This window comes from Drosophila erecta, unplaced genomic scaffold, assembly GCF_003286155.1.
Source record: "Drosophila erecta strain 14021-0224.00,06,07 unplaced genomic scaffold, DereRS2 tig00000021-arrow-pilon, whole genome shotgun sequence".
NCBI classification, from domain to species: Eukaryota; Metazoa; Arthropoda; class Insecta; order Diptera; family Drosophilidae; genus Drosophila; species Drosophila erecta.
In genome coordinates this window covers 7,766,760-7,784,116 of record NW_020825198.1, presented here as the reverse complement: position 1 = coordinate 7,784,116, position 17,357 = coordinate 7,766,760, and the positions used below count along the sequence as shown (strand labels likewise).

The following is a 17,357-nucleotide window of genomic DNA, read 5'->3' as shown; positions in this document are numbered from 1 at the left end:
ACCCGCGGGAGCACCAAAGTGAAAGTGCCCCAACATCATATGCATGATTTGTGCAAAAGTTTCCCCAGCCAGCTAGGGCTCCTCCTTCTCCTGGTAGCTCCTGCTCGTCCTTTTCCTGCCGCCAGCAAGCTTGTTTTGCCGAGTTTATGAATTTCATAGCCAAAGTTTTTCGGCAGCGCATAACATGCTCCCAACTTGTAAGCCGCTGCGCTGTTTTCTCGTCCTCGTCCTTTTCGCGTGCAGCATATTTTCGGCGAAATCTTTGATATCCTGCTCGCAAGGAGCCGTTAATGTGTTGCGGGTCGCAGGATACACAGTTTATTGTAACAGCTCTACGGACCATGAAATTCGTCCATTGCACAATTAGCCATTAAGCTAACTCGATGGGCGTTCGATGCTGAGATGCTGTACTCTGTAAATATATAAGAATATATTACTAATTTTTCATACCTAACCGAATTTCGGATAAGTACTTACAGTTTCTAATATAACTCAGCTTGCTCTGCACGTCTATTAAACCAATGAGTATGTCATGAAAATCCTTAGTTTTTCGAGTTCCGAATCGTATTTAAATTACTGTTTAAGGGAAAATAATTGTCAATAGAGACAAACAAAAAATAAATAAAAATAATTCAATATTTACCTGTTGTATATAATTTTATAACTCATACAAATTCGATACGCCGTTGACAGTGCAGCTTCCCACACTCCACAGTCCAATTAAATGAAATAAAATCCTGTATGAATCACAAAACGGAACAAATTAAAACCAATTCGAAAACTTTCAGCGAAACCCATTAAACAAATGCGTCGTGCTGCCCGTGCGACCTTTTGCCAACCATCAATCTTGAGCGGTTCGTTGAACTCCAAAAGCGAGTAGTACGCAAATTACCGATAGCCACTCGAGAAATTAACGTTCGAAACTATTAATAAACGTACGCTGCCATTTAAGTGAACACCATAGAAACCCATTGTGATTTTGCATTAGATCTTGTTAAGAGCACCGATACGCGCTCTTGACCGTGAAGCTGTTTTATCTTAAGCTTTAGCAATAGCCATCGAGTCCGATCAAAGTGGCGAACCTCAAACGAAAGCGAAACGCAGAGCATTTAGTTCCGCACTGGGCAATCTTTGGGCAACTCCTCTGCACAGTGGGATACATCTGCTACCTTTGTGATATCATAATATCTTCATGGATAATGTTTTCCGTCTTAGGTTTCGGATTTTCCATTAATTAATTTCAGAATTAGTCAAAGAATAGTTGCACACATCGCTTTTCAAACACTATTGTTCGTTTTACCCACTGTGCTCGGGAACCAAACCGGCTTCCAGCCGGGCCTATCTCCACGTGACGACGAAGCTGGAGACGGTGGCGGGGCTCTTGAGGGCTCGAGTGGCACATGTTGGGTCTTTGGCCAGATTCATTGCTTTGTTACTGACTCGGAGTCGGTTTCCGCCGCTGTTTGCCGGCAAACAGAGCGCCGATCATTGTTTGAATGGAAGCTGGCAAACATTGGAGCGTATAAATATGCGGACAAATTGCGACGATTAATCATTCGACCCATAGATTCCATCGTCAAAGCAATTAGCTTGGAGATCTATAGCAAGATGGTGAATATTCCAGCAGCAAGGATACTTTCCCTCCAGGATTACTTCATCTAACGCTTCATACATATTCGCTTTCCAGAAACTTTTCATAGCCTGCATCTTTATTGCCGCCGCGACGGCTGCAGTGATTCCTGTCGAACAAGCCAGGCACCGTCGTGACGTCTCCGAGATCGTGAACGAGTACATCCCGCCGGCGGAGGAAGTTGGCGCTGAGTTGGCCCAAGACCCCGCCGCCCTGGGAGATGATGGATACCGCTACAAGACCGTGCGCCGTTTGAAGCTTCGTCATCGTCGTGATGTTTCCGAGATCGCCAACGAATACCTGCCCCCCACTGAGGAGGTTGTTGCTGATGCCCCAGTTGAGGAAGCTCCAGTTGAGGAAGCCAGCCAGGATTCCGCCGTTCTTGCCACCGATGGATACCAGTACAAGACTGTGCGTCGCCTGAAGTACCGCCAGCGTCGTGATGTTTCCGAGATCGCCAACGAATACCTGCCCCCCACTGAGGAGGTTGTTGCTGATGCCCCAGTTGAAGAAGCTCTAGTTGAGGAAGCCAGCCAGGATTCCGCCGTTCTTGCCGCCGATGGATACCAATACAAGACTGTGCGTCGCCTGAAGTACCGCCAGCGTCGTGATGTTTCCGAGATCGCCAACGAATACCTGCCCCCCACTGAGGAGGTTGTTGCTGATGCCCCAGTTGAGGAAGCTCCAGTTGAGGAAGCCAGCCAGGACTCCGCTGTCCTTGCCGCCGATGGATACCAGTACAAGACTGTGCGTCGCCTGAAGTACCGCCAGCGTCGTGATGTTTCCGAGATCGCCAACGAATACCTGCCCCCCACTGAGGAGGTTGTTGCTGATGCCCCAGTTGAGGAAGCTCCAGTTGAGGAAGCCAGCCAGGACTCCGCTGTCCTTGCCGCCGATGGATACAAATACAAGACTGTGCGTCGCCTGAAGTACCGCCAGCGTCGTGATGTTTCCGAGATCGCCAACGAATACCTGCCCCCCACTGAGGAGGTTGTTGCTGATGCCCCAGTTGAGGAAGTTCCAGTTGAGGAAGCCAGCCAGGACTCCGCTGTCCTTGCCGCCGATGGATACAAATACAAGACTGTGCGTCGCCTGAAGTACCGCCAGCGTCGTGATGTTTCCGAGATCGCCAACGAATACCTGCCCCCCACTGAGGAGGTTGTTGCTGATGCCCCAGTTGAGGAAGCTCCAGTTGAGGAAGCCAGCCAGGATTCCGCCGTTCTTGCCGCCGATGGATACAAATACAAGACTGTGCGTCGCCTGAAGTACCGCCAGCGTCGTGATGTTTCCGAGATCGCCAACGAATACCTGCCCCCCACTGAGGAGGTTGTTGCTGATGCCCCAGTTGAGGAAGCTCCAGTTGAGGAAGCCAGCCAGGACTCCGCTGTCCTTGCCGCCGATGGATACCAATACAAGACTGTGCGTCGCCTGAAGTACCGCCAGCGTCGTGATGTTTCCGAGATCGCCAACGAATACCTGCCCCCCACTGAGGAGGTTGTTGCTGATGCCCCAGTTGAGGAAGCTCCAGTTGAGGAAGCCAGCCAGGACTCCGCTGTCCTTGCCGCCGATGGATACCAATACAAGACTGTGCGTCGCCTGAAGTACCGCCAGCGTCGTGATGTTTCCGAGATCGCCAACGAATACCTGCCCCCCACTGAGGAGGTTGTTGCTGATGCCCCAGTTGAGGAAGCTCCAGTTGAGGAAGCCAGCCAGGACTCCGCTGTCCTTGCCGCCGATGGATACCAATACAAGACTGTGCGTCGCCTGAAGTACCGCCAGCGTCGTGATGTTTCCGAGATCGCCAACGAATACCTGCCCCCCACTGAGGAGGTTGTTGCTGATGCCCCAGTTGAGGAAGCTCCAGTTGAGGAAGCCAGCCAGGACTCCGCTGTCCTTGCCGCCGATGGATACCAATACAAGACTGTGCGTCGCCTGAAGTACCGCCAGCGTCGTGATGTTTCCGAGATCGCCAACGAATACCTACCCCCCACTGAGGAGGTTGTTGCTGATGCCCCAGTTGAGGAAGCTCCAGTTGAGGAAGCCAGCCAGGATTCCGCCGTCCTTGCCGCCGATGGATACCAGTACAAGACTGTGCGTCGCCTGAAGTACCGCCAGCGTCGTGATGTTTCCGAGATCGCCAACGAATACCTGCCCCCTTCCGAGGAGGTTGTTGCTGATGCCCCAGTTGAGGAAGCTCCAGTTGAGGAACCCAGCCAGGATTCCGCCGTCCTTGCCACCGATGGATACCAATACAAGACTGTGCGTCGCCTGAAGTACCGCCAGCGTCGTGATGTTTCCGAGATCGCCAACGAATACCTGCCCCCTTCCGAGGAGGTTGTTGCTGATGCCCCAGTTGAGGAAGCTCCAGTTGAGGAACCCAGCCAGGATTCCGCCGTCCTTGCCACCGATGGATACCAATACAAGACTGTGCGTCGCCTGAAGTACCGCCAGCGTCGGGATGTTTCCGAGATCGCCAACGAATACCTGCCCCCCACTGAGGAGGTTGTTGCTGATGCCCCAGTTGAGGAAGCTCCAGTTGAGGAAGCCAGCCAGGACTCCGCTGTCCTTGCCGCCGATGGATACCAGTACAAGACCGTGCGTCGTCTCAAGTACCGCCAGCGTCGTGATGTTTCCGAGATCGCCAACGAATACCTGCCCCCCACTGAGGAGGTTGTTGCTGATGCCCCAGTTGAGGAAGCTCCAGTTGAGGAAGCCAGCCAGGATTCCGCCGTTCTTGCCGCCGATGGATACAAATACAAGACTGTGCGTCGCCTGAAGTACCGCCAGCGTCGTGATGTTTCCGAGATCGCCAACGAATACCTGCCCCCCACTGAGGAGGTTGTTGCTGATGCCCCAGTTGAGGAAGCTCCAGTTGAGGAAGCCAGCCAGGACTCCGCTGTCCTTGCCGCCGATGGATACAAATACAAGACTGTGCGTCGCCTGAAGTACCGCCAGCGTCGTGATGTTTCCGAGATCGCCAACGAATACCTGCCCCCCACTGAGGAGGTTGTTGCTGATGCCCCAGTTGAGGAAGCTCCAGTTGAGGAAGCCAGCCAGGATTCCGCCGTTCTTGCCGCCGATGGATACAAATACAAGACTGTGCGTCGCCTGAAGTACCGCCAGCGTCGTGATGTTTCCGAGATCGCCAACGAATACTTGCCCCCTTCCGAGGAGGTTGCCACCGAGACTCCCTTGGAGGTGGCTCCAGTTGAGGAAGCTTCTCAGGATTCTGCTGTTTTGGCTGCCGATGGTTACCAGTACAAGACCGTGCGTCGCCTGAAGTACCGCCAGCGCCGCGATGTCTCCGAGATTGCCAGCGACTACCTGCCCCCCGCCGAGGAGACGGTGGTGGCTGATGCGCCCGTCGAGGAAGTGTCCCAGGACTCCGCCGTCCTTGGCGACGAGGGCTACCGGTACAAGACCGTGTGCCGTCTGAAGCTGCGTCACCGCCGCGCCCTGTAAGTCCTGCGATGACTGCAAATACACCTGTACCTGAACTGCTCGTTCGCGACTTGATCCTCTCACCCCACCAACCACTACTAGGCCGTAAGTTTTGCTATTATTTAACGATTGAAATCAACGAATAAATCCAACGAAAATTGTTATACCATAACCCACCTGTATATGTGTGTATCCGCCTCTGGTGAGCCCACCCCAAGGGCCACGCACCTGTTGGGAATGGGACTTGGACTCGATTCCATAAATTGTGTACCTTTTCGCTTAGTTATGACAGCAACAGTTAAGCTCGTGGCTCAGCGCACAGGAACGCAATTATCCAAAAACGAAGTGGGCCAGGGCGATGGCGAAGGGTCAGCGGGTTGGTCAGGACTCGAACCGGGATCCTGTATTTTGTCCCAGGTCCTGGCACCTTCCTCGCAGCCAGGCGCAACTTCGGCGAACTCCAGCAAATACTTTAAGCTATGCTTTTGAAGATGTTAATCTCATGTCAAGTCCACTTTACACACAACGTTAAGGGTTTGCCCTGGCCTGCCATGCCCTTCTCAGCCCATTTATCCCTGCGCTGTAAGAAATTTCAGCTGGTTTTATAGTAACTTATATCATTTATAATAACTTCGCACATGCCATGTAAGGAACCATTGCGGAATACTGTCTCTCAGTGTGCCCACCCGCCAGGAACAAAGTCACCCATTGATTTGCGATGGTGTGAGTGGGTGAGGGTCCTCGTTTGGTGTTGGCAGCAGCAGCAAAAAAAGTTGTTAAGTTAAAAGGCATTTGAACCGCAGCGAGCCAAGGATTTCGGTCAGCGCTCCTTTCTGGGATCTAACAACTTCCTTTGCACGCGCCTCCAACAAGAGGGTTGACCGAAAGGGGCAGGACTCGGGGCTGGGACCGTTGGACAGACCAACTAATAATAATTTATCGATCCCCTAGCCCAAGTATTCACATACGTGGGTCGCCCTATGATTTATGGCAGCCAGGGACTTGAGTGGGCGGCTCCAGGCCGGAGATGCCGGTGTGGGGCGGTGGGTGGAGCTGGCAGGACCTGCTGGCACGGTCCAAGGTGCCAGACTGGCGGCCAGCGCAGTGCCAAATTGGTTTAATGTGTGGTTAGACAACTTATTTAACGTTTTCAAGTGGTTAGCGCCCACACAATCTCCCAGTCAGATGTGGAGTAGGGACAGTCAGTCAGCGATTGGAGCACTCAGGTGGCCCGGCTCACATGGCCCGCGGGCAGGTGTGGTACTACACTGAAAATATTTATAAATGTTTATAAGTCTATCGTATAAGTAAATATTTGGAAGTGTGCGAGTTTTATTAAAGAAGTCCTTCAAAAACTATCAAATATATAAGAAACCTAAAAACCTTTGAAAAATCCTAGCGAGGAACTAAGGCATTTTTTCGTCTGCACTTCGTTTAGTTGCGTTTTTGTATTTCCACATAAATCATGCAATGCCGTTATTTACTCTTTTGTTGAGCGGCAAACTGGTTACGTATGCCACTATCTGCGGTATCTACAAGTGCACAAGCCCCTAGGCAAACGCCTCCACTGTTGGGGAATGGGCATTCGAATCGGAGTGGAGCATAAATCAGTTGAAGCCATTTTGTGAGCACGCCATCAAGGCAAAATTATGACATCATTAAAACAATTATCTGCGCTAAATTATACGATCTGATAAGTCGAGACAAGCCCCACTCCGCCGATATAGTTTCGCTTTTTGGGGGAGAAATCACATAAAAATTTTATGAATTATTTCAAATATTTTCAATTACCAAGGGTTCGAGCCGGAGCGAAAGCTGCGGAGGACCGCATAAATAGATTTATACTCCACTCGAGCATGGCACATTAACAGGACATTCCGAGGAGCAGCGTCAGTAATGAAAGTGAAATTATGGCTTTCGACCCTGACCCGATGGCAACTGCCTCAAATTTTAGCTTGATTAAAATTCAAAAAGTCCCCGGTCACATGCTCGACCATAATTTATCACTTAATGGCCTCTCATTATTGAAGTGGGTGTAATTTGTTGATCCAACTGGCGAGCTCCAAAATCAAATCCTGCCGCTGATTAGCTTGGCTCCCCCTTTCGGAGAATATAACGATTCTAAAGCCCGGATAAAATTGCAAGATACCAAGATAATGACATCAGCTACACAGAAAACTTAAGAGCGGAATTTCTTACTTATAGTTTTTAAGGCTTTTCCATTCTGGTAAATATGCACTACTATTATTTTATTATTATTTGTAAGCATGAAAATATGCATCCGTTGCAAGTATTATGGTTTTACATGGAGTCCCATTTTTTCCGGTGCAGGGACATGGACATGAACATGGACATGGCCATATCTATCTGTGTGGTAAACATGGTGCAGCAACTTTATGACCACAATATAATTTATTCAATGCCATTTCGGTGGCCAAGGAGGAGAAGACAAGACAAGCAATTGACATTTTTGTGACTTTTGAAAACTATAAAATGTGCAGCCCGGAACAAGGAGCATGGAGCATGGAGCATGGAACATGGCAACGGGCAAATAGGATATAGCGGAGCCACAGCAAGAACATAATGATGACGGGCATAAAGACCGCACAGCAGACAGCTATATACGGCTATACTGTATATAAGTAGAGCCCGGCTGAGCTGGGCATAAAAATAACCCCGACGGAGAGCGTAGTTGTTGGACAAAATAATAAAGTTGCGCTTGATTATGTGTTGGCCTCGGACACAAAGAAGTAAATACAAATACGCCGGCAACTAGACTAAAATTGTCAGGACTTACAGGACATTACACGTCCGCCCACGAGGATCTGATGGCCACAGGACCTTGGCCATTTGTCCAGCTCGTCAACACGGCAATACAAGCAGCCAGCCACAACCAGCAACAACATCGACATGAAAGGAGTGGAAGAAACGGAGCAGCGTATGCCGGATATCCTTTTTGACATGTCATTAAATTTTATACACACAATAATTTTTCACAATTTGCTTTATGGCCATTTTAAGAGTCTGTTCCGTGTTCCGTGTTGAAAGTTCTCCACACGCCCACGAAAACATCGACACCACTGACAAAGGTTGAGACAAAGATATAGACACATACACTATACATACGAGTATCTCATACTGGCCACATACTTCAAGTTTCCCTTGGAGGGCCGGTGAAAATGATGGATGGACAGGGGCCAACTGCTTGGGGTCAACAAAATAAGATGGAATTGATATAAAATTGGTGTGGAATATTCAATCACTCTGGGTGAGCTTATGTTGCGACTCAAGAGCTTGCTCAAATTGAAAATTATTTGTACATCCTTAATGAATTGATGTAGCGTTGTGCATAAATAATAAGGGAAAAGGCTTGCTTGCTTCACTTTCAAGGTTTATTGTTAGGGTTTTGGCCGAAGCTAATCAAAATAATTGCTTTTCTGTTACAAGATTGCAGTTTATTCTGTCACACAGGAAAAGTATGCGAACCTTACGAGAATGACTGATTAAAGTCAGTTTAAAGTCTTTTATTTCTATGCAGTTTGGCATTCCGAAACGGGTGTAAGGCTTAGCTTACCATGAAACAGAAAGCATAGAAAGCATAGCCCCAATTGTCTTACTCCAATGAAACGCACCGTATTATTACTCGCAATCATCTTTGGGAAGGCAAACATCAAACCGCAGAACGATTATGGCAGCTACTCTCTACGGTCATAAGCTCCGATTGTGGGCCCACAAAAGCAGAAGGATCCGCATCCAAAGGACACTTGGCTGTACCGTATAATTTTACGGTCATTAAGTATTATTTCAAAATCGAACCGAGTCAGACTAAGCCATTGTTTGCCTGTGTCCGGTATTTCTAGATTGCTGAAATTATAGCTTTTATTATGATACACTGATGGGCAGGTCAAGTGTCGGTGTTGTTAAATTGGCTTAAGGTGGAATTAAAGAGCACCGTAACGAATTGAACTGAATCGATATCGGAGCAATCGCATGGCTAGAAAACATTCAGCCCAAACAGATAGATATTCGACACACACGAAATGCAAAGCGAACTTGAAAAGAATTCGAACGAACTGCAGTTCCCGGCTTGGAGCCCCAGGCTCCTCCGTCATCCAGCTAGTTAGCCATATGTGGTTGTCAACCAAAGCCAAGTCACTCTCTGGCAATAAAGGAAATCTTCTTACAAAACATTCGCTTAAGTTTATTCAAACAAACTTAGATAACACTCGAAGAATAAGGAGACTGAGCCCCCAAGATGGAGCACAATGGCTATGGGTGCACAAAAGCGGAGACATCCGGGATTCTCCGGCAGGGAGCAGAGACAAAGGAGCCACCAATCAGTCAGGCGGAATAAGCATCACCGCACGAGTCCTCGAACTTTTCTTCGTTCCCTTGCCCAGCCCAATACCCTCCAATTACAATGTCTTTTGTTTTATATATGTGACTAGTCACACTTCTATAAATTTTCTCAAAATGGATACTGAAAGAAGTTTCCAAAAAAGTTAAGGAAGATCTTCTTATTAAAATTCGTATATACTTTTAAGGGGTTTTAGAACTAGTGCATTTATGAGACTCTCTGAGGCTTTAGTTGCCTAACAAAAGTATAGTTTCCAGTGTAACCAAAAAGCAGGAAAGGCAGTCTAAACGCTTTCTTTTTCTCCCATTTCGTTGGCCGTTTTTGGCCATTTTGTGTCTGCTACGTTGGCTCAGATTAAATGTATGACCGAGGAGCAGTTCAAAACCATGATTACACTTCAATCTATTTTCTCCTCCGGTCGCCTGTCTCCATTTTGTTTTATGTCTCCGCGTGAGAGTGGGTGTGTCCTGTGTGTGTGTCCATGTTTCTACCAGAGAAGCAAAAGCAAAAAAAAAAAAGAAAAGGATTTTGCCGAGAAAAATGCGTTTCAAAGACATATAAAATGTTCGGGGGGATATTGGATATAAACCATTGAATTTAATCAAAAAGGATTTAGGTCTGTGTTCGGCGGCAGGATGTGCGTGGGCCACAATAGGTTACTTCGGCTTGACCTTGCGCCTTGAAAAATCGCGCACTCTGCCACGTGCCACCCCCGCAACAAACAACACACAACCCACCCACTGTAAGCCACCCAGTCGCGCGATTCCGAGCGAAAGTGGCCATAAAACTAGTGGAGTAGTAAAAGTAAGTTGCAGGAGCCAGGACATCATGTCCTGATAGCGAAAAGGTTGCTCAATTGCTGCCCGAAATAGTTCGTGTTATTATTATTCAAATTGGGGGCAAGCGGGTCTAAGCAGTTGAGTGCCTGAACAATTTGGAGTAAGTACCAGTGTGAGAGGTAAAAACATTTTATGATGCTGTATGCCCTGGGGAATTAAATACAAGGACTGCCATGGATATGTGGTTTAAAATACATTTTTTTCCAGGAGACCAGAATTAAAATGTGGCAAATAGAACCATTTTCCTTAAAGCCAAGCAGATTTAAAAAAGAACCTTTCACATTATACAGTCATTACTAAATGTTTTACACCATAGTTTCACACAATTATACCATTGTTTTAAAAGCTCTAGAGAAACACACGCCGAGCACACTTGTTCACCTTGACTTCTGCCCCCAATTCGCAGAGTGCTTTTGGGCTTAGAGTGAAAATGCGCGCCAGACGGATGACCCATGTGACCCCCGTCCAGCTCCCAGCTTTTTGCTTCCGGGGGCTGCAGACGCCATTTTAAATGCTGCACAAAAAACGCTTAGAGCACTTTGCTGGCAAATACATAATTAAGTTATTAGGACAACAACGAAAGCACTGCAAGCTAACGGAATTATCTAAGCAGAGGCCAGGGGCAGCGGATGCGGCTGCCTGCAGGGGATGAAGGAGCGGGGTTGCAATGTTCCAGGAGCAGGGAGTGGCAGGACCAACCAGGGGCAAGGTTAGCAGCCCGGGCATCCTGTCTGGCCAACCACCAACGGGCACACGGCGGATCAGGACGAAGGGGGAAGGGAATCTGGCGAGCGGTGAGTGCGTTAACAAATTCGTTAACCGTTTGCCAACCAATGCTCAACCCAAAGCCAAAAACGCAGCCGGCGGCTTCATCGAGATACACTTGAAAAATAACTGCTATCTTCAGTAGAAATCAGCACATTTTGTGCAACCGATTTAAATATCTTCAATTTGGTATTTTACAGGAATAACAAGTTTTGATTAGTCTCTTTCTGTTAAATAATTTCCAAGCTCACTATAAAGGAGCTGGTCCTTAAACTATATTTGCAATATTAAGGCAGAACATAAAGATTTTATAATAGGATTTAACTAACTAACTAAACAAATTCAAAAAATGATCTCTATATAATTTAAATTACTTTTTAAAAATGATCTCTATATAATTTAAAGTACTTTTCAAAAATGATCTCTATATAATTTAAATTGCTTTTTAAAAATGATCTCTATATAATTTAAATTACTTTTTAAAAATGATCTCTATATAATTAAAATTACTTTTTAAAAATGATCTCTATATAATTTAAATTACTTTTTAAAAGTGATCTCTACATAATTTAAATTACTTTTTAAGGTGTCTAAAAGTATTTTTCATAAATGTAAAGTATAGTTCCCTTAATTTAATTTAATGTTCACCTACCTTCTTTCAGCAACTCTGTTATCCATTTTCCCTCAGTATAGCAAAAGTTGAAGAGTTATATTTCCTATGGGCGGTAACCGGGACCGCCCCTTAATACACACACACACAGTCGCAGAACTGCGGCGATTGCTCAGACGTTATAATTTGTAATCACGCTGAGTGCAGCGGCGGCCCGAAAACCAGGAGGGGATGGCACGCTCGACCAGGACGAGATGGCAGCCAGGACGAGGCGAGGATGTGGCTGTGGATGTGGCAGTGCATGGGATGGGCATCCAGCAAGTGGTTGTTGACTGCCGGATGCTTAGCAAGGTCTTAGCTGTTATTACGCTCATGTGTCACTTTTGCAGGACCAAATGCGTGTGTCTGCATCCTCTCGCCGTCTCTTTCGCTCGCTTTCATCTGTGTGTGTGTGCTCATATTTTATTCAGCATCTGGTGGTTATCCAACTGCTGCCCTCTCGCTCGCACTTGCTGGCCACTCTGGATTTTTTTGACGTCTGCAGACATTTTGCCAAGTTAATCTCCGGTTTGTTTTCCTGATAATGGGTTCGTCAACGGTACTTTGTGATGCCCTCTCTTTCTGTCTGACTGTCTGTCTGCCCCTCACTCTGTGTGTGTGTGAGTATATCTATATTCATATTTGCATAAATGCAGTTGTAGTCGTGAGTAAGCTTTCTCCTTTTTTCACTGTCTGCCTGATGGACTCTGTGCCTTTGGTCCTTGTTTTTCGGCTTCGTATTTACCATGTCAAGTGGTAAAACAAGTGAGAGTGCTAAAAAGGCTTAAGAAAACGGGTAGACTTACAAATACCCTAGTGTAATATTACAAACTACACATATTTGCCAATGAAAAATATAGAAATCAAGCTTTGCTAGTTCTAGACAACTTTTTTGCCACCTTAGACTTACCAGCAATTAGTCAGTCATACCCTCAATGACTTGATATCCTGGGAATATCCATCGCAGCGGTACTTTAAAATGGTGTTGCGTAGCAGCCACGCCCACAACTCGGCTTCAACTCGGATCCGCCCCCAAATTAATCAAGCGGCTGTTGCAATTGTGTCGCAACTCCAGCGAGGGATATGCATGATGTGGATGTGGGCGACTTCTCGTGCGGCTCAATCAGCTGCAATCTGCTTCATCAGGATCAGCATCAGCACTGGACAGCGCCACGCCCACCACGTGCAGGTGACAAGGGCGGAATCCACATCCAAGGCCTGGACGGGACACCAGTGCCGCCTGCGAGCTGAATCCCTCACAGGTGTCCTGGCCAAAACACGCTCTGCCTGCTGATGGCAGATTCTCACAACCTCAATTAGGGTAGCGGCACTCTAACCGGATTGGAATCCGGATTGCGATTGGGTGGCGGTGGTCCGAGCACCCTGTTTTCGGCTATAATGGGGCAAAAAAGAAACCGTTTAAATTAATTGCAGTTTTAAGCAGATTGAAAGTTGTTAAACAGCCAGCCAACGAGCTTACAATCCGCAGTTGGCTTCCAAGTTTTCCCACCCGCTGCACGCACACACTGCACTTAAGATGATAATCATGTTTACGTGGCGCAAGTTAAATTGCTAGCGTAATGGACTAACAGCAGGTGAGGACGACTCGGCGAAGAAGGATTCAGGGAGCAGGACCCGGATCTGGGTGCTCGAAGTGCATGGCGAAGAAGTGCTATATCAAATTTAAGTTTAAGAATCACCAGTTGAAAATATGGGCTACACCATTTAAGCTGTAAGGTGCCAAGAGTGCTAGCTAGCAGTAAAAGCAGTGTATTTCGGAATAATTATTACTATAACTAATATCTAAAGCGCATTTTCGCACAGTGCCCCAGCTGCTCCTGAGCGGTTCAGGCAGCTCATGCGTGCGCCGCTGTCAGCGGCACATTTTGGGCGCTTTCAAGTGGCCAACAACCTGGATGGCCCAGAAAGGGACCATTTGCTTGGTCGTGCCACCGGGCGGAGCAGGGATTGAATTGGCAGCTGGAGGGACGGCGGATCGCAACGCTGCTGTGTGGTGTGCGCTTCATTGGACAACTGAATATGCAAATTGAATTGAGCGTATTATCGACAAGAAGCAGAAGGAGGCGGAGCAGCGGCGGCGGGCAGGGCGTGGCTCTTGCAGGTGAGCAGCCTCGACTTGGCCATCAACATAATCGCTCAAGCCAAGGGCTTTGAAGGGATTGCTATGGCAATGGCGATGGCGATGGCGATGACGTTGCCGAGATGGGTTCCGTGCCCAGTGGGCCAAGATGCTGGCAAATGGTGCACAAAATTAAAATTTTAATGGCTAACAGCTGATGCTTGTTTGGCTTCCAGCAGAATGGGTTGTGGAAGGCAACATGGACCAGGCTGGGGATGGGAATGGTGCTGAAGCTGGGCCAAAGAAAAGCACCATTAAGGCCAAAGTCAACGAGCAGCTCCACAATCATGGCGGCTGGCATATGAATACGGGAACTTCTGCATACTTCTTGGCTGCATTCAGAAGCCCAGTGTGGCATACTCTTACGATGGAAAGGGGGAAAGCATTGCCTGCTTCCGGGATGCCTAAATCTTAAATGCCCTTGCAACTACTTTTATTTATCCATAACTACATTCGCAGGCTTTGCCCACTTCGTTGTGGCTTATAGTTTATGTCGATTCCGACCAAAAACACATCATGTCGAAGCAACTAAATGCAGTTGGCTTCAAAAGTCAGTTAGTGTTTTGAGCGGCTATGAATGAATGAACCCATACTCATGCACTCAAGTGCCCGGCTGATTGACGCACGTAAACAATTTGCCCAATGAAAGAAGAGGCCTCAGTCGACGTCGAGCGCTGTTCGCGAGCGGAATTCCGCGGAAATACCCGTATGTGGAGGAAAACAAAGGCGGCGAGCGAGAGAGTACAGCAAATAAATAAGCGAAAAAACACCAAACACGAATTAGTGCTATGTAAAAGTCCGAAAACGAACCGAAAATTGGACAAGTGTCGCCGGTGGTGGGCAAATAAAAAATAAAACATTCGGGCCATCGCAGATGCCGCGATGACAGAGCCAATTAGTGCGGCGGTGCAGCGGCGGAGGCAGCTGCTCCGCAGCGTGGAAAGTTTGCGCGGTCGTGTTGGCCAAGTGCTAAAGTGTGTTATTAATCTGCATATTGAGTTTTTGGTAATTGATCGCCGAACTCCCCCCTTTTTCGCCCTGCAAACCTGCAGAGTTACACTTTTGTTGTGGGTCGCACTGACAGATTCTGTATCTGTTGCATGTGCAACTGTATCTCAGTCTATATAATTTCCCTCTTATCTGGTCTTTGTGCCACTTTTCTTATCGCTCCATCGCTTCCAAAATGTTATCAGTGCTTTCACAAGCACTTTCTGATCACGTCGGCTTTCACCCGTAAAACAGCTCCATTATTTGGATACCAATTTGGAAGTTAGCTAGTTTCAAAAAAAGAATCTATATACATGTACTGCGTTCAACTAGTCGTATGCGCAATATTTAGAAAAGTAACGCTACCTCTTTAAATTGATTTCCTCAGTGAAAGTTTGTCATCATATTCCTTGCATTCAGCTCATTACTGGTCGACCGACTATGTGATTAACCCTTTTGGCCCTTCCCATTTATTATCGCCATTTCACCTGCTATCACCTGTTGTCCAACATTTTGCGACCGGCAACTCTGTTAACAGCTGCAGCAGCGATTTGGTACATGTTAATGCAATTATAGCCAGTTATTGGGAACGAAATGTTAGAATGTCGGGCGAGTGAGAGGGTTGGGGCTGCGGGGTGGGGGGTGGGGGGCTTGGGGCTGCAGTGATTACTGGCACCGCTAATTAGACAATGTCGGTTCGGCCATAGGCAAACGAGGGGCTCGCAATGTGTAGCACAGTCCTGGCCAGGTGAATAGGTATAGAGCTCTCCGCGCAAGATGATGAAGCGATATTAATTGCATAATTGAAGCAGCAAGTAAATTTACAGAGCAGACATTCCCAACTAATTTAAAATAACAATTACGTGGTTAATTGTTTAGAACTTGAAACGATACAGGGAAATGATACAGAAAGCACTTCCACGTTAGATACTTTTGAGACCTACTTTTGTGAGGAAGGGTGTTCGAGGCAGGGTTCACTGTTCACCCCTTGGAAACATGCACTCAACATGAGCTTAGTTGGCCGTGTTTCTGGGCTTAATTTGGCACTAATAGAGACGCTAGTGACGAGGCCTTTGGAAAGATATTGGAGCTGAAATCCGAGCCAACATCGCCGAATGAATGGCGCGAATAAGAGGGGGTCGGCAGGCTGGGTGGGTGGATAGCTCAGCCAGAGGGAAAGTAAGGCTATCAGTGACCGTAACGCCGTCAGTGTCATTGTGTCATTGGATACCCCAGTGCAAATCGAGCAAAATAAGCGATTTCCTTGCTAATCCAATTTTAAACCCACCTCGCAGGTGCTCGAATCCGATGTGGCCGCTCTGCTGGATGAGGTGCGCGAATTCAACGACGACCACGAGGAGATGAGGCGTCTGGACAGGATGATCGACGCTCTGAGGGACTACAGCGGACCCACGATATGCCACGAGTGGCCCTATCCCCTCATCTTCAAGGGCACAATCGACGAGGCACACGTCGCACAAATACTCAATGCCAGCGAACTGGATCCGGACGCGAAGTTGGTCAAGTTGTCGGGCGGGAGGAGCTGCATCCATGCGGAATCCGATGTGGTCACAGCGCAAAGGCGCTCCAGATTGCTGTGGTTCTCCAGGCGAAGCAGGGGGAAACGAGCTGAGCGCCTAAAGGAACCCAAGCCTATCTCTGAGATGTAAACTAGTCCGAAATGTACGTGAACAAAGTATTGTAGCCCGAGCTACAATCTGCCATTACACAAGAGCCGAAATCAAAATAATTAAAAGTTACATTGCATTATGTAGAAGTATGGTATATTTAAGAAAGACTGCGGTAAGATGTTATTAACCTTCTGAACTGGCAAACATTTTTAAGTCAATTTTCACATGCGATTTTTTGAAGAATCGTAAAACCATTTGCTTGTGTGAATATATGTAAGTAAAGCAACTTGATTGTTTAACTTGACTTGAATTAATTAAAAGTATGTATTCTTTAATCCAATTATGTAATTATCCTTTGTTATCCCTAATTATTACTGGGGTGGTACAAATGTTCATTTCTGGTTGCTTCATTCACTGCGGTCGCCGGCGAAGACTAAATTTCGATATTACTGCCCACCGCAAACAACTTGCATTCATGATATTTGCGGTGGGGCTGCACATTGATTTTGACAGAAAGCCCAACGGCAGAGTGCAGAGTGCAGAGTTCAGAGGTGAATGTGACATTCCACTGGTCAGCCGCAAGAAGTTACCGCACCTAATTAAAACGATTTCACACGCAGCTTCTTAAAGGCTCGAAAGCAAAAGTGCAAACAACAAGTGCTTTTATGTGATGTTTTCACATTACACTCGGCCGCTGCTATATTAATTATAAATAAAACCAAAGAGACAGGTCCAGAAACAATAATAAAACGCGTTTCACTTCCCATCAGCGAGTGTGTGTGCGTTTGCGGGTAAATTATTCATAACGGTATTATCAGCTTTTCTGCGCTCTGCCGTCTGATTAAATTGCTCGACCATCGCTGGGAAAGTCCAAGGATGCCGCGATGGTGGGTGTTTGGGTGGGTGGGATGAACTGGC

At 47.2% G+C, this 17,357-nt stretch overlaps 2 protein-coding genes across 3 annotated transcripts; both read left to right on the top strand.

Moving 5' to 3' along the window:
* The first annotated feature begins 1,523 nt into the window (after positions 1–1,523).
* Positions 1,524–5,174, top strand: LOC6543739 (fibrous sheath CABYR-binding protein). The gene is made up of 2 exons (XM_026977552.1): positions 1,524–1,611; positions 1,688–5,174. The coding sequence occupies exons 1-2, from the start codon at positions 1,609–1,611 to the stop codon at positions 5,090–5,092; spliced, it is 3,408 nt and encodes a 1,135-aa protein (XP_026833353.1). The 5' UTR covers positions 1,524–1,608; the 3' UTR covers positions 5,093–5,174.
* Positions 5,175–14,468: 9,294 nt separating this feature from the next.
* On the top strand, positions 14,469–16,774 carry LOC6543738. Of its 2 annotated transcripts, none has more exons than XM_026976985.1 (2): positions 14,469–14,527; positions 16,104–16,774. In XM_026976985.1, exon 2 carries the CDS (start codon positions 16,170–16,172, stop codon positions 16,476–16,478), a length of 309 nt encoding a protein of 102 aa, XP_026832786.1. In that variant the 5' UTR covers positions 14,469–14,527; positions 16,104–16,169; the 3' UTR covers positions 16,479–16,774. The 2 variants fall into 2 exon arrangements, with proteins under 2 accessions (XP_026832786.1, XP_001971945.2); XM_001971909.3 differs by having other exon boundaries at positions 14,481–14,826.
* The last annotated feature ends 583 nt before the right edge of the window (positions 16,775–17,357 follow it).

Coding starts and splice junctions, on each gene's coding strand:
- LOC6543738 (XM_001971909.3), top strand. CDS start 14,704: ATGACAGAGCCAATTAGTGCGGCGGTGCAGCGGCGGAGGCAGCTGCTC. Junction 14,827..16,103: donor ATCTGCATATTGAGTTTTTG/GTAATTGATCGC, acceptor CCCACCTCGCAG/GTGCTCGAATCCGATGTGGC.